Source organism: Notothenia rossii (genome assembly GCF_949606895.1).
Source record: "Notothenia rossii genome assembly, chromosome: 4".
NCBI classification, from domain to species: domain Eukaryota; kingdom Metazoa; phylum Chordata; class Actinopteri; order Perciformes; family Nototheniidae; genus Notothenia; species Notothenia rossii.
Window position 1 is genome coordinate 18,840,455 of NC_136902.1, and position 23,177 is coordinate 18,863,631.

General features: G+C 39.6%; 1 protein-coding gene across 1 annotated transcript in view; it reads right to left on the minus strand.

The window, feature by feature from the left end:
* Positions 1 to 23,177, minus strand: part of LOC307036272 (voltage-dependent calcium channel subunit alpha-2/delta-3-like) — a 112,622-nt gene that overhangs the window by 44,525 nt on the left and 44,920 nt on the right. Inside the window, exons 5-10 of the mRNA XM_079676420.1 lie at positions 21,940 to 22,102; positions 17,881 to 18,012; positions 16,648 to 16,859; positions 15,482 to 15,556; positions 11,976 to 12,065; positions 11,154 to 11,267 (exon numbers count right to left, since the gene is read on the minus strand). Coding sequence (XP_079532546.1) covers positions 11,154 to 11,267; positions 11,976 to 12,065; positions 15,482 to 15,556; positions 16,648 to 16,859; positions 17,881 to 18,012; positions 21,940 to 22,102 — 786 coding nt within the window. The remainder of the gene's footprint in view (positions 1 to 11,153; positions 11,268 to 11,975; positions 12,066 to 15,481; positions 15,557 to 16,647; positions 16,860 to 17,880; positions 18,013 to 21,939; positions 22,103 to 23,177) is intronic.

The window sequence follows — 23,177 nt, forward strand, 5'->3', positions numbered from 1 at the left end:
TGTGTGTGTGTGTGTGTGTGTGTGTGTGTGTGTGTGTGTGTGTGTGTGTGTGTGTGTGTGTGTGTGTGTGTGTGTGTGTGTGTGTGTGTGTGTGTGTGTATAAATGCATGTGTGAAGAACATGTTGCCAGATTGGACCAGATGCAAGCATCTGGGGGGCACAGCTGCCATAGCTCCAATGCCTGCATTTTTCACTGCCTCCCTTCACCCTGACTGCATGTGTCTGTTTGTGTGTGTGTGTGTGTGTGTGTGTGTGTGTGTGTGTGTGTGTGTGTGTGTGTGTGTGTGTGTGTGTGTGTGTGTGTGTGTGTGTGTGTGTGTGTGTGTGTGTGTGTGTGTGTGTGTGTGTGTGCAAGTGTGTCTTTTTCTTTTCTTTTTGGATAACTGCTCCCAACAGAAGGGCCTGAACATTTAAAAAAAAACAAATTTATGTCTAAATGGCAATACCATATAAATCATGTGATTTGATTGTCACTGCAGTGCGTAATATTTAAACTCTTTATATATTCAATAGTGGTCATAAGAGATAAACCATGGATAGCTATTTGTTTTATAGGAAGCATATTTTAGTGGGAATGCTGTTAACAGCATTCCAACTAACTGTTATTCTACGCACAACATTTTTGTTATTCCGCCAGTATTTTGCCGCGCTTCTCCTCCCGCATTGAAACTCGCAGAAACTCAGTTCCAACATCAAAACGTTCAGCTCGGTCGGGAATCGACGGCTATTACTTTTCTCATTCATAACTTTCATAATTCCAGAGATACATTCCATAATACATCAAATTTTTAACATTGAAGTCAATGGAGAAAATCTTCAGACTTCAACAAATCTTCATGCAATTTAACTGCTAACTGTTCATTCATACTTTCACTCAGACACCTCATTCTAACTTTAAAATGTTACACATCTTTCTGACATTATTCGTGTAAAACAACTTTTAAATCTGATTCTTACTTTTAGAGATATTAAACATCGTTCAGACCTTGTTTTAGAGGTTTTCTTCACATTTGAACATTAACTAGAGTGTATGATGTCACAGCTAGAGTGGAGGACAGCTTGAAATTCGCATTCATATATTTTTTTTAAACTGCCATAATTCCCAAACCCTACATTCCTGAGACATAATTTATCATGACCAACGTAGGAAAAAACATCTCGTAGCTTGAAAAATGACAAATAATTAAGCAAAATAATAAAAAAAAAATGCTTTTTGAGGGCATGAAGTGACAAAAACGTTCAACATTCCTCCATTAAAGCCCATCGTAATTTCAGGCTGATATTTCCTCACGGCAGCAGCCGCACGCACCTTTAGTTAAACTGCCAAAAAGTCCACCTTATTAACCCGAAACTACACAAAAATTACACTTCAGATACTCAACTTCATTGATATGCTTCACGTTTCAAATTTCACAGATATCTGTTACGGTTCTTCCACAAAACGCTCACATGTAAGAGGTTCATCTCTCATTCAGAACAATGAAGCCTTTGAAGTCTTGGCACCTCGTTAGCTCAACTATAAACACCTGTGCAATGGAACACGATGATGTCCTCACTCCAACTGACATGCTCAGAGCAGCAGACTTCAGAGAGCAGTGTGCAAAAAGTCCAGCCGTGAAGGCATCTACAGGACAGTTTTGAGATTTCTTCAAATGTCACAATGCTCGCCAATGTCGGACACCGTAATCTTCTCTGGTCCCCTCCCCAATCTGATCAATGATGACATGTATAGCCGCATGTCATCATTTCAGCGCTGGTTGTCTTGGTGGTGCCCAGCAAACAATGTGGGCTTCGTGAATAATTGGACAGCCTTCTGGGGAAAACCTGGTCTGATTAAGAGAGACGGCATTCATCCTACTTTGGAAGGTGCAAATCTCATTTCGGCAAACATTTCAGGGCTCTGTGGACTTAATCCATGACAAACTGGAGTTGAGACCAGGAGGCAGAGTCGCAGTCTTACACGCTTCTCTGCGCTCTCTCCTAGGCAGTCATCCATAGGAATCCCGACCCCAATAAAATACCCAATATTAACGGTGTGTGTGTCTGCCCAAGGACAATTTAAGGTAAAACCTAATAGAGGTGTCATACATAATAACCTAATAAAAGTAAATGTAACAACTACTACAGTGCAACAAAACAGGAAGATTAAATGTGGTCTCTTAAACATAAGATCTCTAGCATCTAAAGCAATACTGGTAAATGATTTAATATCAGATTATAATATTGATATATGCTGTCTCACTGAAACTTGGTTGAGACATGAAGAATATGTCAGCATAAATGAGGCCACTCCACCCAGCCATATCAATACTCATATTGCCCGAGGCACGGGCCGAGGAGGTGGAGTTGCAGCAATCTTTGACTCAAGTTTACTTATCAATACTAAACAAAAATTAAATTATACCTCCTTTGAAAGCCTCATTTTCAGTCTTACGCATCCGACCTGGAAAACTTTGCAGCCAATCTTATTTGTTACAGTGTACCGTGCACCAGGTCCTTATTCAGAATTCTTATCAGAATTCTCTGAGTTTTTATCAGCTTTGGTACTTAAAACAGATAAAGTAATTATCGTAGGTGACTTTAATATTCATGTTGACGATGATAAAAATAGCCTTACTGTTGCATTTAACTCTATATTAGATTCTGTTGGTTTCTGTCAGAGTGTAAATAAACCAACCCACTGCTATAATCACACTCTTGACCTTGTTCTGACTTATGGTATTGAAATTGAGCAACTATTAGTCGAACCGCATAATCCTGCTTTATCCGACCATTTCTTAGTAACTTTTGAAGTACTGTTACTAGACTACAAAGCATTAGCCAAAAGCTCCTGCAGCAGAAACCTATCTGTTAGTGCTATAGCCAAATTTAAGGAAGAGATTCCACCAATACTTAACTCGATAGCATGTCTGCATGTAGGGGAGGAAACTTATACAAAATGTACACCACCCCAAATTGATCATGTTGTTGATAGTGCTACAGATGCGCTGCGAATAAAATTAGACTCTGTTGCTCCTTTGAAAAAGAAGAAAATAAAACAACATAGATTAGCTCCATGGCATAATGCCGAAACCCGCAAAATAAAGCAAAAGTCGAGACAACTTGAAAGGATATGGCGTTCCACTAAACTTGAAGAATCTCGTTTAATTTGGCATATTACTCTCAATGAATATAAGAAAGCACTGCGTAAAGCGAGAGCAGCATACTACTCTTCATTAATAGATGAGAATAAGAATAATGCAAGATTTCTTTTCAGCACTGTAGCCAGGCTGACAGAGAGCCACAGCTCGACTGAGCCTTCTATTCCCATAGCACTCAGTAGTAATGATTTTATGTGCTTTTTTAACGATAAAATTGTTACTCTTAGAAACAAAATCAATGACCTCTTGCCTTTGACCAGTATAGTGTTATCAACAGCTCCCGGAAACGTAAGTTCTAATAATATTACACTAGATAGTAAACTAGAATGCTTTTCAGCCATAAACCTTGAACAATTAAATTCAATGATTCTCTCTTCTAAACCATCAACGTGTATCTTAGACCCGATTCCAACTAAGCTGTTAAAAGAAGTTTTTCCATTAATTAGCACTTCTTTATTAAATATTATGAATATGTCTTTATTATCAGGCTATGTTCCAAAATCATTCAAAGTAGCAGTGATAAAACCGCTTCTTAAAAAGCACAACCTCGATCCAGAGGTTTTAGCCAACTATAGACCTATTTCTAATCTTCCGTTCCTCTCAAAAATTCTTGAGAAAGCAGTCGCAAAACAGCTGTGTGATTACTTAAGAAACTATGATTTATTTGAAGATTTTCAGTCTGGCTTTAGAACACAACATAGCACAGAGACAGCTCTGGTTAAAGTCACAAATGACATTCTAATAGCCTCTGACAAGGGACTTGTCTCTATTCTTGTCTTGCTCGATCTTAGTGCTGCATTTGATACTATCGACCATGATATCCTATTGCAAAGACTAGAGCACTTAGTTGGCATACAGGGAACTGCTTTAGGCTGGTTTAGGTCTTATCTATCTGAACGCTCTCAGTTTGTACGTGTCAACGATGAATCTTCCATGCAAACCAAAGTTAGCCATGGAGTGCCACAGGGCTCAGTGCTTGGACCTATTTTGTTCACCCTATATATGCTTCCGTTAGGCAATATTATAAGGAATCATTCTGTAAACTTTCATTGTTATGCGGATGATACTCAACTATATTTATCAATCAAGCCTGATGAAATTAATCATCTAAATAAAATTCAAGACTGCCTCAAGGACTTAAAAACGTGGATGACCTTAAATTTTTTGATGTTAAACACGACCAAAACTGAAGTTATTGTACTTGGCCCGAAGAATCTACGAAACAAATTATCTAAAGATATATTAACTATGGATGGCATTAATTTGGCCTCCAGTGAGACTGTAAGGAATCTTGGTGTTATATTTGATCAGGATTTATCCTTTAACACCCACATAAAATCCATTCCAAGGACCGCCTACTTCCATCTACGTAACATTGCAAAAATCAGGCATATCTTGCCTCAAAACGATGCAGAGAAACTAGTCCATGCATTTGTTACTTCAAGGCTGGATTATTGTAACTCCTTATTATCAGGGTGTACCAAGAAGTCAGTCAAGTCACTTCAGCTGATTCAAAATGCTGCAGCTCGTGTACTAACCAGAGTTAGGAAAAGGGACCACATTACTCCTGTTCTGGCTGCCTTACACTGGCTCCCTATAGAACACAGGATAGAATTTAAAATTCTTCTTCTCGCCTACAAAGCCCTTAATGGGCAGGCGCCATCTTACCTTAAAGAACTCATTATACCCTATTGTCCTACTAGGGCATTGCGTTCCAAGAATGCAGGGTTGTTGGTTGTTCCTAGAGTCTCTAAAAGTACAATGGGAGCCAGAGCCTTTTCTTATCAAGCTCCACTTTTGTGGAATCAGCTTCCAGTTTGTGTTCGGACGGCAGACACCCTATCCGTTTTTAAGAGTGCGCTTAAGACCTTCCTTTTTGATAAAGCTTATAGTTAGGGCTGATTAGATTCAGCCCCTAGTTTTGCTGATATAGGCTTAGTTTGTCGGGGGACATCTTACTTCTTCCTTCTCTCTGTCTATACCTGTGTACTCTCATGTTCCGATTAACCCAGCTTCCCCAAATTTCTTTCTTTTTGGTGTCTATATACGCCGGGATCCGGAGTCATGGATGATCCTGCGGTCCTGTGTCATGGATTGCGAGTCCTGGATCTTGAGTCGTGGCTGCGGTCCTGGATCATAAGTCCTGGATGGATATCCTCGTGGATTCATCTTCTTATTATACACACATGCATTTCAAAACATTTGGACTACCTATGTTGCAAATGTATTATCTTTTCAATTTACACACGGCATCTATTGCACGTCTGTCCGTCCTGGGAGAGGGATCCCTCCTCTGTTGCTCTCCCTGAGGTTTCTCCCATTTTTCCCTTTAAACTGTGGGGTTTTCTCTGGAAGTTTTTCCTTGTACGATGTGAGGGTCTAAGGACAGAGGGTGTCGTATTGTCATACTGATATTCTGTACAAACTGTGAAGTCCACTGAGACAAATGTAACATTTGTGATATTGGGCTATATAAATAAACATTGATTGATTGATTGATCGCCTTGAAACACGGTTTTCTCATAACTTCAGTGAAAATACTCCAAACAGCCCAGAACTTCACAGGTTTGGTAACGATGCAGCCATCATCACATCTAAGCGTAGTATGGGGTGTCATCAAATGCCGTTGCCATGGCGACGGACCACTCGCCATGAAACACGATGTGGCTGTAAGTCCCATCGAAACGGTCCAATCGTCCCCCAATCTTCACTTGTATATCCCGGGTCCATGCCTCAACAGCTCTACGCCAAATCTGAGATCTCACCATATGCCGTTTCAATGGAAACGCATCCCTCGCCATAAAACATGATGTCGCTATAAGTCCAATGGACACGGTCCAATCGTCCCCCAATCTTCACTTGTATATCACCGGTCCATGCCTCAACAGCTCTACCCCAAATTTGAGATCTCACCATATGCCGTTTCCATGGAAACGCATCCCTCGCCATAAAACATGATGTCGCTATAACTCCTATGCAAATGTTCAAAAAGTACTCAAACTTCACAAGTGTGCTAACAGTCCAGCCGTGAAGACATCTACGGGACAGTTTTGAGATTTCTTCAAATGCTGTTGCCATGGCAACACAATGCTCGCCTTGAAACACGGTTTTCTCATAACTTCAGTGAAAATACTCCAAACAGCCCAAAACTTCACAGGTTTGATAACAATGCAGCCATCAACGCATCTAAGCGTATTATGAGGTGTCATCAAATGCCGTTGCCATGGCGACAGATCATTCGCCATCAAGTTAGCTCAGAAGTTTGCGGTTCAAATATTCTGCTGCTATTCCAAGCCTTTTCACTTTCTTTTCTTCTCTCATCACACATTCAAGCCCCCAGTGTTCATGTATCATTTCAATCTAAATGATTCACTTTTTTTCTTCCACATTACATTTCAACAGTTTAGCGTCAGATTTTCAGCATAAAGCATTCCCACTAGCAATTTCTTCCGGAATTGCATTCTCTAGTTGTGTTCTATTATCAACTGAAAAAAGGTTTGACTGTGAATAAGTACAGTTTTCATCTTAAAGCAACCCGCGTTATCTAGATTCTAGATCAGAATCATTCTCTTTTCATAATAACTTCATTGCCAGAGTGACAGAAAAGCACAACATGGCTTCGAGTAAATGGTGTATCAGTGTGATCTTCTGTTTATAGTTATGTGTTTTCCTTCAGTGTTAGCCAAGACAGAGATCAAACTACAGCCGGCAGGTTATTAAATATGAACGAGGTTTACAGCTGAGTTAAGGAAGCTGAAGTTAAAATCTAGTTGGGGCTGGAGCCGCAGCATGCAATCTTCATCCTACTTGACTGCACACATTTTACATAGGCTGGAATAAAAATTCACATGCTTGCAAGAATAAAAATGCATCGACGCACACATCTGTGTATCCATGCATACACAGGCACCCTAAAAAATATTTTTGTTCATGCTCCTACATTATGTAATCAGCACTTTACCCAATAAGTTAATAATATATTCTCCAGTGAAAACATTCGCAAAAACGTTGACAAATGTATTAAGACTGTAAGTACTTGTGTTAGGTGTCTTTTGACACCATGAATGAATGAATATCCGTAACTGTGTGTTAAATGTATATTTTAAAACATTGTGATCGTGGCTAATTGCTCTTATGTTAATGGTCTAATGCAAAACGCAACAATCTAGGGCTGATTCCTGAAAGGGTATTGTTTAGTTTATATAAAGGCACTGTCTGATGGATGAGCCGAAGCACTTTATGAATTATTCTTGGATTAAAGTGTTGGATTTTATAGATGTTATATGTTGTTGTATGTTGTTTACCACAGTGGTACGTACAAGTCATTCAAGCTATAGAACTTCATGAAATTACCCTGAAAAATACTTTTCTTAAAATAGCGGCTGAATGTCACACATCTTTTAAATCGGTGTTTTGGTTTTAATTAACTTCTTATCTTAAAGTCTGCTTTTTTCTACTATTGCTAAAAGCAGGTGATCCATGAAATTATTAAATAAGTCCAACTTTATCAGTCTTGGCAAAGATTCAAGAATTAATCATATTTTAATCAGGCTCTTAGTTTGTAATATAATAATATTTTAATCTGAAAATCAATCTAATATTTTTAGACTGATTTTATTAGAGCAGTTTGAGCTGTGTGTAAGACATGTACAGTATTGTCCAGTACATTTCCATTTACTTTGTTCCTGATCTTAACTGCAAGGCACTGTAGCTGGGTATTTGTTATCCTTTTAAGATGTGGACAACTCCCTTTTCAGTCAAAGGTAGATGCATTGCATAATATTAAAATAGCCTTTTGGTCACCCATATGTTCTGTGATCAGTGCTCTTAAAAATAATATTCTCTGCATGTTTGTAGCATTGTTTTTTTTCTTCCACTCTACAGTATTATTATTATTAAAGGACATACTTTGCCTTTCACCAAGTCTAATGTCTCTATGGTTATGGTTAGCCCTTCATTATTTGTTCAAAAGCAACAATGTCGGCAAAATATGGGCAGTGCACAAAAGAATGTGCACCAGCAGGTATGGGCAAGGTTGTTTTCCAGCCCACCATATCAATCTCTAAGGCAGAGGTAAGTACACATAGCCAACATTTTTCTTACAGTAACTGTCCATCACCTTCAAGGTCAGTCCATGCTGGTAAAAACACACACTATGGAGCATCTTTCAAAGGTTGGCAGGGTTAGCTTCACCTTGCCCCCAGTTGTGTTTATGGATACAAAACAAGTCCCCTCAATCAGTGCTGGCCTGTGCAGGGATTTGGGTGCAATGGCGCCCATCTAAAATGCATGTGACTCATTACAGCCCAAAAAAGATGTCTTGCTATATCTCCCAAAAATGTTTTATAAAAGCAAAGCTGCCCTTAAGCCATACCACACATTATTTTTATGGAATTTGTCTCGCAAACTTTGCTAGGCTACGCTCCTGAGCTAAAGAAATGTGGTGCTCCAGGAAATGGAGACCACCAATATGGTTCTAATCAATGCTGTCCAGGTGTTTCTATAATATTACTAGGACATGTAAAAGATTTGGGACTCCCAAATTACCGCCATTTATTATTGCCTTTTTGAGGGAGGTCAATGTCAAGGTTCTTTATTTAGTCATACGAACATAGCTACAGTGTAGTTATCCTGATGAAAATCTTAAGTCACAGGCTTCTCCAGCAGTGCAACACAGAACACAGATAAACAGGAAAATATAGTGCAAGTAAATAGTAAATACAAAAAGAAAGAAAAAAAGAAAGAAAGTGAAATAGTGCAATAAGAGTCTATATGCAAGTTATTGGAATGCTATATTAGGTAAATAGATAAATAATTTTAAAGTAGCAGCCAGATTAATATTATGGATGTTGTTTCAAGTTCAGGTGTTTAACAGTCTTATTGCCTGTGGGATGAAACTGTCCCTGAGTCTGGTGGTTTTAGTCCAGATGCTGCGGTAGCGCCTGCATGAGGATGCTGCTCTGTCAAATGTCCACTTAAATTGACTTTGTTCCTGATCTTAACTGCAAGGCACTGTAGCTGGGTATTTTTTATCCTTTTAAGATGTGGACAACTCCCTTTTCAGTCAAAGGTAGATGCATTGCATAATATTAAAATAGCCTTTGGGTCACCCATATGTTCTGTAATCAGTGCTCTTAAAAATAATATTCTCTGCCTGTTTGTAGCACTGTTTTTTTTCCTTCCACTCAGCTTAAATATTCTGTACTGTTCTGCAAAACGACAACCTGAAATATAAAGTGTGACCAAGTGAGACCAGCTTTCATCTGACATGAAAACATTCAAGCAAAACGTATAATATGATAAAATGAAGACTAAACACAAATCCATCTAAAATGTGTAAGCTTTATGTCAGCATTAGGTTGTATGTATGTCTGATACTTGTATACTTTGTTTTAACTTAGTTATTTGGATCAGTAACACACACACGTTTTAAGTTAGCTAAAAGACAGAGTCACTAATTTGTTTAAATAAAATAAAGGGTTTGGAGAGCAAAATAAATATACATTTTAGCAACAGTATTTATCTACTAAAGGCGGTTATCTGATCTCTCTGAAAACAATCACTTGTGTAACATGAAAAATAATCTCATTACGTAATATATTACAAGTTCTCCAGTGTTTCTTTTTCAGAAGACATTATTTTTCCCTGAAACACTTTCTTTATGATCTTTTGTTTCGTCTTTTGAAATAAATGCCATCTGCATGCAGACATTCAATAACAGTTTTCGCAAAGCATGCCTATATTCTCAGTGTGATGCTATACAGTGGTGAGGCTATAAGGGTGTTTGGGAGAAAGCCATTAAAAACCAGCAGTGGGGAGAGAGAGCGACGGGAGAGAGTGACAGAGACCGAAGACTTCCATTATCAGCGGGGCTTCTTCTAAATGGAACTATCTAGCAGCCTTGTCCCCTCTCCACTCACTGCTGTTCAGCCTTGAGGCGGGAGTGAGGTTGGAGGGGGGTGCAAGCATTTTCGACAGCATACGCACACACATGACAAACCAAATGCAGCCTTTATGGTAACACATCAGCACCCATATAAATGCAAAAACATATACGCTAACAGAATGAAGATTACAATGAAATAATAATGTGACATTAGACAATGGACAATGGAAGTTCATATGCATGTATACACAATGTGTGTTTTGCGTGTGTTCATCTACCATTGCCTTAAGCATGGCACTTCCATCCTCAACCTATTAAGGGTGAAGACCCCGTAGGCTTTCTTTTACAAATGGAGAATGACCTAAGAATAACCCTTTTTCTTCCCTCCATCTCCTGACTCGCTCTCCCACCATTTCATTCAATGGCCTGTCAGAAGAGCACCCCAATTACCTTGCAGGACAGTGGAGAGAAAGCTCAGTCCTCAGAGACAGGGCCATATTTAACTCTGTCTTAAAGGTCTCTGAAAGAACCCCATACTGGGTTAGCTCAATACCTTCTGCTTTTAAAACTTTGTAGAACAACTGAGGCAAATACTAATACTTGGCAAAAACATGCCCTGAATTGTGACCAAAACAATGGTAAACACTGATCCTGCTAGCCTTTCTCTCAATCCTTTTGGTCAGATTTAATGCGTAATATCTCTCTAGAAACTGTATTTCTGATGTAGTTAGAATACTTTTTAAGAATGTGTTATCAATGTGACAACCATGTAAACCTTTACACTGTACTTTTACCCTTGGTATCCTTTTCAATTGTGTCAAATTGATCTACTTTCTAATTCCACATTTCTGACAGACAGCCCTCACAGTTTAAAAAGTAATTAATATCCACAGGAGGGCATAAGTACACTGCTCTCCATTGGAAGAACAGGTTAGAGGTTATAAGACATTGAACTAAGCTGATCTCACTTTATTTTAGTAGTGGACCCAATTGTACAAGAATGTGGGGTGTGTGTGTGTGTGTGTGTGTGTGTGTGTGTGTGTGTGTGTGTGTGTGTGTGTGTGTGTGTGTGTGTGTGTGTGTGTGTGTGTGTGTGTGTGTGTGTGTGTGTGTGTTTAATACATTACCTTTCTGTCTGGCCAGTTGTACTTGGCAAAGATGGCATCATATGTGTCCACTGCCCCATCTGTCACCAACATAATGGCCTGGCTACACTCACTTCCCCTTCCAGTCTCATTGAACTGAAACAGAGAGAGAGATGGTGATGAAGAGCAAAACAGAGATAGGGAGGGACATTAACATAGGTGGTAAAAAAATGAAATACATACAGTAGATATACAGTAATGTGACCTAACTGTGTTATAAAAGCTAATGGAATAATAACATGTTTTCTCCATGCATACAAGCTAAAAAGACATCAACCCTGGGAGTGCATTATCTCTCAAGATCACGGAGAGCAACAAAGATATTGGGTATTATAATATACACTTTTTTTTGTTTTTGAAATATGAGCATTTAGAAGGTAAGTGCATGTGTGTTTGTGTGCGTGTGTGTTTGATTAATTGGTTGTTCATAATGAGTTGTCAAACCACTAATCTGACTCATCGAGTGCCTTGTTTACTTGATTTTTGCATGATTCTATTGATTAAGATATTAATTACAGTGCGCTAATTCATTTTGTGCCCGACACCTTCTCTTCTGTATGTGTGTGTGTGTGTGTGTGTGTGTGTGTGTGTGTGTGTGTGTGTGAGTGTGCACGTGTATGCGTGTGCGTGTGTGTGTGTGTGTGTGTGTGTGTGTGTGTGTGTGTGTGTGTGTGTGTGTGTGTGTGTGTGTGTGTGTGTGTGCGTGCGTGCGTGTGTGTGTGTGTGTGTGTGTGTGTGTGTGTGTGTGTGTGTGTGTGTGTGTGTGTGTGTGTGTGTGTGGTAATGCATGAGTGTATTACTTACGTCACCAAGGAGGTTGAAGGCCTCAGTCAGGGCTATGTCTAACATACCAATGCCTTTTGCGAACAGCTTTTGGAGGTGTTTCCGGAAATGCTGGGAAAATACAGTTTGGGAAGGAAACATTAAAACCATGGTGACGAGAAGGCAGTGCAGGGTGAAATACATAGAATGAAACAGAATTGGAAGTCATTATTCATGTTTGGAGAAATATTAAAAAGAAACATACTGATTGAATTTGCTCTTAACACAGATAAAACTTATATTTCGCTTAGCTTGATTTGTGTGGGATCAAAGATTGTAATATTGGTCTAACACCCTCTTTAACTTAGCCCTAAGAGACTTTTTACGGCAAACTGCCACATTATCTTGGAGTAAAAAGCCACATACTTAAAGAGCTAATATGCTTCGCTCACACCTCCTGTTCAATCTGGTTTAGTGTGTTTGGAAGTGTATGCACTTGTGGGATTATGCCACAAAGGATACATTATCTCTCAGGCAATAAATGATGAACTTAATGTTGTCAGCAACCTAACAGGTCTCATGTGCATGTCTCATTATTTGCCACAGCCGGGAGGCAAAACCCACTCTCAACCACACACACAAACACACATGGTCAGATGGACACAGCCCATTATCCAATTAAATCTATTTATAGGGGGTTAAGATCCAATTGTTGGCATTTGGATCAGTTCCTGTTGGATCTGGATCTCCAACTACCTGAAAACATTTCCATCTATGGAAATAAGCATCCCTGTTACATACAGTATGTCAATTTCTAATCGCAATAAAAATGTTGTGTCTAGAAACCCTTAGACTTAAACCCCACCTACACCATCATCTTCCCAGAGTCTTATTTTTCTACACCTTTCCCTTCAATCACTCTACAATACATCCATCCCCTCCAGCCTTCTGCTCCTTACTGAGGGGAGGAGAACAGTCTCTCAACACAGTAGGGAGCCCAAGCAGCATAAGGCCATTTTCTAGCTTTCCCACTTGGGAGCAAACACAATCATGACAGACAAACAACACACACCAGCACCTAGCACCAGCAAGACACAAATAAATGTCTACAAAAACAACCTTTAGCGTCCCTGACAACACCTCAACATGACAAAGACAAAATGTGTGTGTGTGTGTGTGTGTGTGTGTGTGTGTGTGTGTGTGTGTGTGTGTGTGTGTGTGTGTGTGTGTGTGTGTGTGTGCGTGCGTGCGTGCGTGCGTGCGTGCGTGCGTGCGTGCGTGCGTGTGTGTGTGTGTGTGTGTGTGTGTGTGTGTGTGTGTGTGTGTGTGTGTGTGTGTGTCTGAGTGAGATTCTGTGTGTTTGGATCGAAGTAATTTGTCTCAGCACAGTGGGCTATGTTCAATCCCTGGCACAGCAGAACACTAAAGTGGCAGATTCAGAGAGTTTGTGTGTGTGTGTGTGTGTGTGTGTGTGTGTGTGTGTGTGTGTGTGTGTGTGTGTGTGTGTGTGTGTGTGTGTGTGTGTGTGTGTGTGTGTGTGTGTGTGTGTGTGTGGGGGGGGGGGGGTGTGTCTGTGCGTGAGTGCTGAAAAGGCCCAACCTTTTATGCTGAACCACAAGGCTCTGAAATGTACATATAACATCAAACCTTTGAATGCCTCAGACACCTTTAATAAGGCCTAGACACAGGGGAATATACATGAATGAACTAACATAGCTTCAATTGCAACTTGCAATACTTATCTCAACAAAGGGGCAGGTGCAATTCGGATAAATGCATGAAAAAAAAGTGGTGGTTTTTCTGAGCAAAAATTGTGAGTTTTCTCTGTAGGACACATCAAACATTATCAAACATGTATAAGGTACTGCAGTTAAAGGGGCATATCGTCATTGAAATGCAGTTGAAAGATTATGATTATGGTCGTATATGCCGATGTCTAAAAAAAAATTGAAGCCGTTTCAGTATGTTCTTACCTAAACTTTGTTGATGCTGTTTGAGCTGCAAACGAATCCTTCATTCTTTCTGGATGTGCTGACTTTATTTAGTTAGTTTCTGCATCCGTAATCTGTTAGAAGACTTTCGGTGGCATAACTAGAGCAGTCCTTCAGCTGCATTTCAGAGGACTGCTCTGAGTCTAAGCCCACGACTGTTAAATAGAGATAATGGTGAAAATCACAAGTGTTTAGCTTAAGGCTTTAATTAGCCAGGAGCTAATGTGGATGTGAGTTCTAATCAGACAGGATGGATTGCACTTCTTCAGATGCTTTTTATATCTGGTAATAGGGGCATGTGTGCCCATGAAATCTTGACAACAGGTATTTATGGCCTGGTTGAACTTTGGGTATGAAATAAAACATTTTGGAAACACATGTCACTAAGTTTAAGTCTCCAGTGTGATAGTCACCGACTGCCCCCAGCTGAAGTAAATGACATTAGCTTTATCTACTAGCAAAGACTGCCTTCCCCTCTTAGCTGGCTGAATCACATTACATTAAACCACCATCTGGAATTAAGCACAAAATGCTAATCCATATGCATGTGTGCAATGAAATAAACAGAAATCAACCTAAAACATGGAAAGGATTCCGTGCAAAAGCTGTATCCCAAAGGTTAGGCCCGGGCAAAAAAGAAATGCGTCATTGCATTTCATTATATTCATAGATTTTGTCTTTAAATGGAATTTTAAAGAATTTGGATGAGATAGAATTATTAGTGGGCACATGCAGGCAGAGCCGATAAAGAAAGGAGCAGAGTCTCAGCGATGAAGAAGGGAATCATGTCACATTAACTGAAGGATTCTCCTCTTGCCATCCTAATAAAAAAGTATTGTAACCACCGTGATGGCATACATAACCATAAACACAGTTAGACATACAAACATTCCCCATACCACATAATATCTATACCATTAACTGCCTTAGGAAAAAGTCTAACCATAATGAAAAGAGTCTTCCACTGATAAGCATTGAAACATACTTGAAATATCTTATTTTCTATTCGACATATTATTCTACCTTGTCGAAAAACTGGCTCTACATTACCGAGCCTCAAGAGCAGAGGAGTGTGCACTCCACATGCCAAGATGTATTTCATTTTCAAACTTCAGATTGAAGAAGTGTTACCTCAAGTGATCACTCATAATGAGGCTATTTATCAGATGTTGCAGAGCTTTATAAATCATGTTTCACCTTTAAACTTGTAAACAGACTTCAAAAATCATGGGAGTTCCCCTTTAAGGACACAAGTCACTCAGCTCAGCCACTAATCTCTCTCTCCTGCCATCTGGAAATCACTTTGGCAGCATCACCACCCAGTTCATAAACAGGCTGATTAACAGGTCACACTCTCACTCATACACATGCTCAATATAAATGTAAATAACACCGTGGTTACATACCATATGCGAGACGCACAACTCGTACTGAATTCTGTTCAGCTTACATTCATTTACCATTGACATTGTGTTTGTATTATTATAGAAGTAACAGCTGATTTCCGAAAGACAGTAACATGAGAAAACAATAGAAGAAGAGGAGAGAAAGACTCACATCTTTGTTGGGGACATCTGCTTGGACCAATGTTCCATTTAGGCACGACTCCACATAATGCAATTCCTCATTATACTGTAGGAAACAAAAGTAATAATTAAAGTTACAGTTTGTTGTCGATTTACATGTTGCTGTACTTACAGATATGTCTAATCTTATGTTTCAAATGCAAACTGTGAAGATGTTAGAAACTTCCCTCATCTTGATGGAAACCGCACACACATGCACACACTGTTCTGTACACAATGTGTCCAATGCCTGCAATACTGTGATAATACTCATAATTTAATGCATGAGCGTGAATTAGACTTCAAAGACCGAGAAAGAGAATAGAAGTGTGTTCTTCCACAGCCAGCAATATTACCCTCAAGTGTGTGTGTGCATATTCATCTGTGAATATCTGTCTTTGTGTTTGTATACCGTGCAACATGAAACAACTCTCACCACAATAGATAGACTTTTCTAAAAAACCATAATAACTTTTACATTTTGTGTCTTCTGTAGGAGAAGACGGTAACACAGAATACGTAGCAGGAATCAAAACAAGAAAGAAACAGATGAGTCAAAATGACACATCCTTTTAAAGAGTGTTCGGGGAAAACAATATGTTTCTGCCTGATTGTCTAAATCCTCTTTTCCGTTATTTTTCAAAAGAATAATTTTCAAAATAACATGATTAGGATAACAAACGATAATGAAGACTTTGTTCTGTGGGGAAAAATAATGGCGGCTGGCAAAGCGACTAGCTACGTTTTGATGTGAAACAGCAGTGAGTGGTCGCACACACACACACACACACACACACACACACACACACACACACACACACACACACACACACACACACACACACACACACACACACACACACACACACACACACACACACACACACACACACACATTGAGTTTCATCAGACTGAGATGCGATAACAATGGTTTCGGTGCCTAAGGCAGGACCCAATCACAACTGTCTCTTTTGCAATTCAAATCTTCATTCAGCTTACTGCTAATTGGTTGTGAGCGTGACAAGAAAGAAAGCTGATTCGTTCCAGCATTTCCTCTGATCTGAGGAGGAGTGGATGTTGGCCTGTGTGTTGTGCATGTGTGTGTGAGAATCTATAAAATTAGGTTAAGTCGTTTATGTTGCAGCTGCGTTGACTTACAGCAATGATGTTAAAAAAGTCGTCGTCTCCAAGAGTGTCCAGTATGGAGGAGACCGTCTGCCTGGCGATGGTCAGCCGGAGTCCTTTCATGCTGCCACTGACATCCACCAGGATAACAACATTCTTTGGAGAGGTGGCAGCCTGGATGTACCACTTCCGGTTTCGACAGTCAAAAGCAATGACCCCGTGTTCATCCGGCTTCCACTTGATCCCTTGAAGAGACAAAGTCAGCATCACAAGTCAAAAGATGAATGATGAACTGCAATATTGCTAGAGTTGCATCATTTGTCACACAGGAAAACAAACTGCTGCCTTGGCTGAAAGAGAAATATGGTGGCCTGAGAGACGGTTCTTTGAGACCTAAAGGCTCTCTGCCCAATCACACGACATGCCTTATAGAGATTTTGTTCGCCAGATTTGAAAAGAGCAAACATATTTTCTCAATTACTTCTTGTGTTTTGTGGCCATGCAGATAAAGATTTTAGATGTCCTTCCAGTACAATGGAGGTGAATGTAGTGCTGAGAGAGCTTCAACAAATACACTGAAAAATTCAACAGCAACATCCCTCTCTCGAAACTCTTCCTGTGTCAAAATTGCACACAGAATTGTTCACGTCGGTTCATTATGGTGAACTTTAAGGGATAGAATAGAAAGAATGTAGAGTCTTTATGCAGCTGTGACTTTGGAGGCTTCCAGGTCAGGAAACTAACAATGGACTGAGAGGAAGCCTTTTGATAGCCAGAGCTGCAAAGAATATATATGTCAGACATAGAATGGGAAGTGTTATATAAAAGGCATAATTAAAAGCATTCGTATGCAGTTTCAAGAGGTCAAAAGATAACAAAATGAGCCTTTCCATTTGTTTTCTAATATTGTGTGCTACAGAGAATATTAAAATATTCACCAAGTCCATTCAATAGGCTACTTTTCATTATTATGCTACCCCTGTTCTTATTCTTTCCACTTCACCTTAAAATCTTAATTTTATCCATCTTCACCCACTCTAATCTCTATAAACTCTCTCACCTATCTCTCTGTTATTCTCTCTACTCTCCCCTCTACTCCTTTACTCTCACCCCGCTAGCCTCAAGTCTCTAGCTATTAGTGACTGAACAATACTTTACACATGTATTTCTGCTATGGGAAGACAGCAACTTAATTACAAACATACATACACACTCAAATTCAATAGCCACTACCTTACATTGCTTTATCATTACAAACACACTTACCTGGGTACTGCCTGAAAAAGCCTTTGGCACTGCCAAAGTACTGCCAGATGAGTGATGGGTCCCTCTCAAAGTTATCAACAAACACTTTATTCAAGGCCTCGGACCAGAACACCCCGTTGACGATTGCAGAGTCTAAGGATTAAAGGGAACAAGAAAAAGAGATGAAGAAGTATGGAGAGTAAATAAAACAGCATTTCAGTAAAAAGCTTACTATTGTTCTACAGTCCAGGAGGTTGGAAGATATTCTCTGGTGCCTGCTCAACTACTCATATCGTATCATACACTGCACCTCTGAAGATCACTATCAGGGCCTATTCATTACACAGGGAAACAGGGACAAATGTTTGCAGTAAAACAGAGTGAAAAGATGAGTGAAGAAACAATTATTATAAAGATAAAAGAGAATGGAAATGGAAGAAATGGTAGGCTATTCTGCCCTACAAAGGTAACATGCAGTCACTCCATATTTGATTGATAATAGCGTTAAGACCTGAATCTTACTTTGTGAGATCTTTGTTTGGATATACAAATACTCATATCATATTAATGTACACTTACTGTGAGACTATACTGAATTCTGTCTTTGTGTTTGCTGCTCAGACTGCCTTACCTTTACTTTGGCTTAGTATTGTTTTTTACACCCACCATTGAACTTGAAGAACTCTCTGCCACACATAGCTTGCAAACTAGACAGCTAAAGCGAAAAAGCTGCATAAATGGAAAACCATAATAAGGCTGGACTTCATTTAAACAGTTTTCTATTGTTGATTTTCCCCAGCTCCTGTCTGCAGCTCTGGTCACTCAGTTTCATTATTTCACACAACTTGACGAGGCAGCAGCTATATTCAATCACAATAAAACTAAAACAGATAATACATGATATAGCGTTTGCTTACAATTCTATCCAAACTGATTGTGATGTATGGTGGGGTATATCCAATCATTGGAACCCCTTTTCAATTTACGGGTTGCAAGACTAGTCAAGAATGAACTGGCTTGCCAGCCAAGCCTATTACAGTTGCTTACTACCACAATTTTGCCTGGATCAGAAAATATAGAAGGAGAAAAAGGATGAGCAGACAGACAGACACAATCATACAGTAGGGGGAATATACAAAAGAATGTAGAGAGAGAGAGATAAAAAAGGAAAGCCAGGAAGGCAGGCAGAACATTACTGAGGGACAGTCACACAGACAAGTACCTAATGGACACAGAGAGAGAAAAGCAGATAACAGATTTCCCATCATCTTCTATGCTGGCAACATTGTTCTGCTGTCATGCCAATAAGCCATGATTGAATTAGTCCTCTGGATCTAGTACACTAAAGCCCTCTCTGGATAGTAAACACCCATCCACCTCTATGGAGTGGGGTTGAATGGAGAGGAGGCTGGATGTGATCCAGGCTCCATTTACACAACAATACAGTCACTTCTGGTGCAGTCTGAGTGTCTATTGCAACTGAACTCGTCATGATGAGGCAGGGAGTATGGGCTCTACTTTCCCCCTAAGCTGTCATTTATATTCATCTCAACTAATGCTCTCCTTAATTCGATCTGATCAAAGGAGCGCACATGATGTTTTATAATCACACGTGCTCAATGTTTAAAAGTAGAACTGTGTAGGTTTCCCACTGCAACAGTCAGAGTGATCAGATCGAATTGACTTTGCTTTAATAGCTTTACAAGGGTTAGGAGAGAGCAAAAGTAGAAACGAGGGAGTAGTGACAAGTGATGAGTGCACATGCTCACGGGAATGTGAACACTACTCCATCTCAGAGAGTATAAAGGTATACATGGACATTAGAGTGTATCGACATGCTGGAAATGTGTGCATGGCTTCACTGCGTACATGGCACATGTTCCTGTCATGTAGCCTCATAAAGCATGATGGTCTATGTTGTGTTTTGGTTGCAATGGGAGTTTGGAAGATGGATGCTCGATGTGGTGTGTTTTTCCTGCGATTAATCTCTGGGGGCATGAAGCTCTCTGCTATCATGGACTCAACCCCTAATACATCACGGCTGCCATCAAACCATTTATGATGTACACAGGCTGCAGCCAGCTCCTCAGCCGCATAAAAAACAGGTTCAGACAACAGTGACTTGTTATACGTGCAGGGGGGGGAGTCAGAAATATAGTCGGATGTAATCTGAAAAAAGCAGTACTGATATAAGAACACAGCCCTCATTCTCAAAATCTTGTTCATGTTATAAAAGGTTCATTTGCAGCGTTTGCCATCTGTTAAGCTTTCAAACCTGTAGAGGTTTTTTCTATAACTGGTTTGAATGGATCATAATTCTTCTTATCATATTAAACAGTTGTGGCAAGAAAAAAATATGTACCACACATACAAATACAAAAAAATACAGAAGAGGAATACAAAGGTTCTTTGTTCACTACTGTGTCAATAGATACAACAGAAATTGCAGATGAATACCAAAGTAAAAAACAATTAAAAAGTATGTTGAAAAATGTTCCCACCCCCCCATTCCGTGATGCTTCGCCCACCAAGGCACTGCACTCCCGGCAGTCTCAGCCAACACCATCCATATTATCACTATCAGTTAACAAAGCCTGGAGATCTAAAACTCTTAAGTTCTCTCAGTGTGTGTGTGTGTGTGTGTGTGTGTGTGTGTGTGTGTGTGTGTGTGTGTGTGTGTGTGTGTGTGTGTGTGTGTGTGTGTGTGTGTGTGTGTGTGTGTGTGTGTGTGTGTGTGTGTGTGTGTGTGTGTGTGTGTGTGTGTGTGTGTGTGTGTGTGTGTGTGTGTCTTCCTCTCCCTGAATCGGCCTGCCAGCTTCACTCTCCTAGCCCTTTCATTCAATTCCTTTCCATTTCATTCACTCTCCTCCTGTCGCTCTCACTTGCTTTCTCCCTTTTTTCCACCTAGCTATAATTAATCTGTTGCTCAGACCTTCCATCAGTCTGACTTAACCTACTTTCTATCTCATTTGCTTTATCCCTCTTTTCCTCTCCCTCCATATAATTTCTTCGCCTCTGGTAGCTTGGCTTAAGCCGACATGACATTCACTCTGTCCACTGAGCATTGTGCTAGGCCATGACTTCATGGGTTGGACTTGAGTGGATGGTAAATTAGCAGAATGTCTGATTATTTTACTGCTAATTAAGTCAGTGTGTGGCAGGGATGATCCAAAGAGTTACAGTTAATGAACTCAAATCCTCTTCTGGACACATCCACATGCACACATAATAACTGTAGTACGGATTGTTAGGATTTTACTAATCCAAATTATTGAAGAATTCAGCAAAAATATCTGGTCGTGGGAGGCTAAGATGTACATGATATGTTATGGTCATGATGTGTTTTATTACACCTTTATCATAATAATAATAATAATAATAATAATAATAATAATCATAATACATCTTTATTTATATAGCACTTTTCATACAACACGTGCAGCTCAAAGTGCTTTACAAAATGACTCATCACCAGTTAAAAACAAACAACAAGAAATTCCCCTCAGATTATTTGTTAAGAACTTTAAAAGGTACATGCAGCAAAGTATAAAATGTTATCAGGTTAATAGACACAAGGAGGTAAAATGTATGATAATACAAATAAAATAAAAATAAATAATGGTTTCTCTCTGACAGATAAGGCACAAGACAACTGAGTCGATGCAACAATACAAAATATAATATAAAACCCCATAAAACAAAGTGAACATATAGGTACAACAGAAATAGAAATAAAAAGCTATTTTTTATAAAAAATTAAAACCTATAAAATAAATAAAACAGGTAGGTAAATAATAAAGACTAAAAGTACATTTAAAGTGGGGGGTTGCTAAAAAAAAAGCTAATCTAAAAAGATGTGTCTTTAGCTGTCGTTTATAAATGTCCACTGAGTTGGCCTCTCTGATGTTTCCTGCTAGGGTGTTCCACAGTTTGGGAGCGTAATGGATAAAAGCGATCTCACCCATTTTATTTTGGGGGACTTTAGGGATATTTAAAAAGCCAGCTGAAGAGGACCTCAGAGCACGTCCAGGGACATAAAACGAGAGTGACTGTGAGATAAATTGGAGGTAGTCAACATACCTTTGTTGTACATGTTGGTGGGCACCTGGACCGTGCTGAGACTCAGGTTGACTGACAGGTTGTTGAAGTGGTCATTGGGCTGCAGGAGGAATTCTCCTCCAAGCTCAACGCTGTTCCCCTCCTCGTCAACTTCATTGATCAACACCGCATTGAAGTATTCATACTAGGAAGAAAAAAAGAGAAAAAGTGATGAGATTTCTCGCACAATTTAAACACTAATAAACACTGATTGAAACACTTGCTGAATTGTGTAATCAATGTATAGGATAGGTGGGTCACTCAAGTGCTGAGTCAGAGAGTAGTTTGCGTAGCGAGGTAACCTGAAACCCTGGATCATCCCAGACGTGCATGATGTTACAGCAGAAAGCTGCTGACTTGACAAATCATTGCTCAGCTCGCATACTCCCTTCCTAGCCAGATGCTGAATGTGGTGCTCTGCCTCCACTGTATTTTTAGTACTGCGCATACTGGGGAGACTATTAATAAATCATAAAGAAAGATAAATATAGAACACATGGCTCCCTGCATCCCAAAGGCTGTGATGTCTGAGGTACCACATAGGGAGAAAGCCTGCAGAGGCTGTAGTTAATGCAGAACAAAAGGCAACAAAGGGATTCTCAAGTGGTTCTAAACGAAATTAAGAAAACCCAGAGGCGTACATCATGTTTTGTATGTTTAAATGTAAATGAACTAAACACACACAAACAGAGGGAGTACAACTACATCCAATTATGTAGATTTTTGAAACAAGTGAACTTGTAACAACTTATACAAGTGTCATCTATCTTTCTGTTTTTATATTTCCAATTTAAATTTGACGAACACAGATGTTTCTTGCTGTCCAGGTCCATCACTGCAGAATATCAGGTGCATTGTAATCATTTTGATGTCAACATTATAATGTGCCTACCTCATTTGAATTGTGATCTCAAACCTGAACCAGTTCTCAATCCACCACACTGACATTTGCTTCAAACTAATAATGAATATATAATTGTTATTTTCAATAAAACTGCAGCAGCAGTTCAATCCCTTGCACAGGTTAACGGCTGTGATTATATGGCTTAAGACCACATTGATTTCTCTTGTAATGACTAAAAGAATGGGATTTGAAAAGGGCCTCAGAGGAGAATGATTGCTATTCTCAAGAGTCCAATTCAAGCCTCAGTACATGTGTTATTATTCAGAGGGGGACAGACACTTTCTGGACTTTATTTTCCAGAGACTGACACGGCACA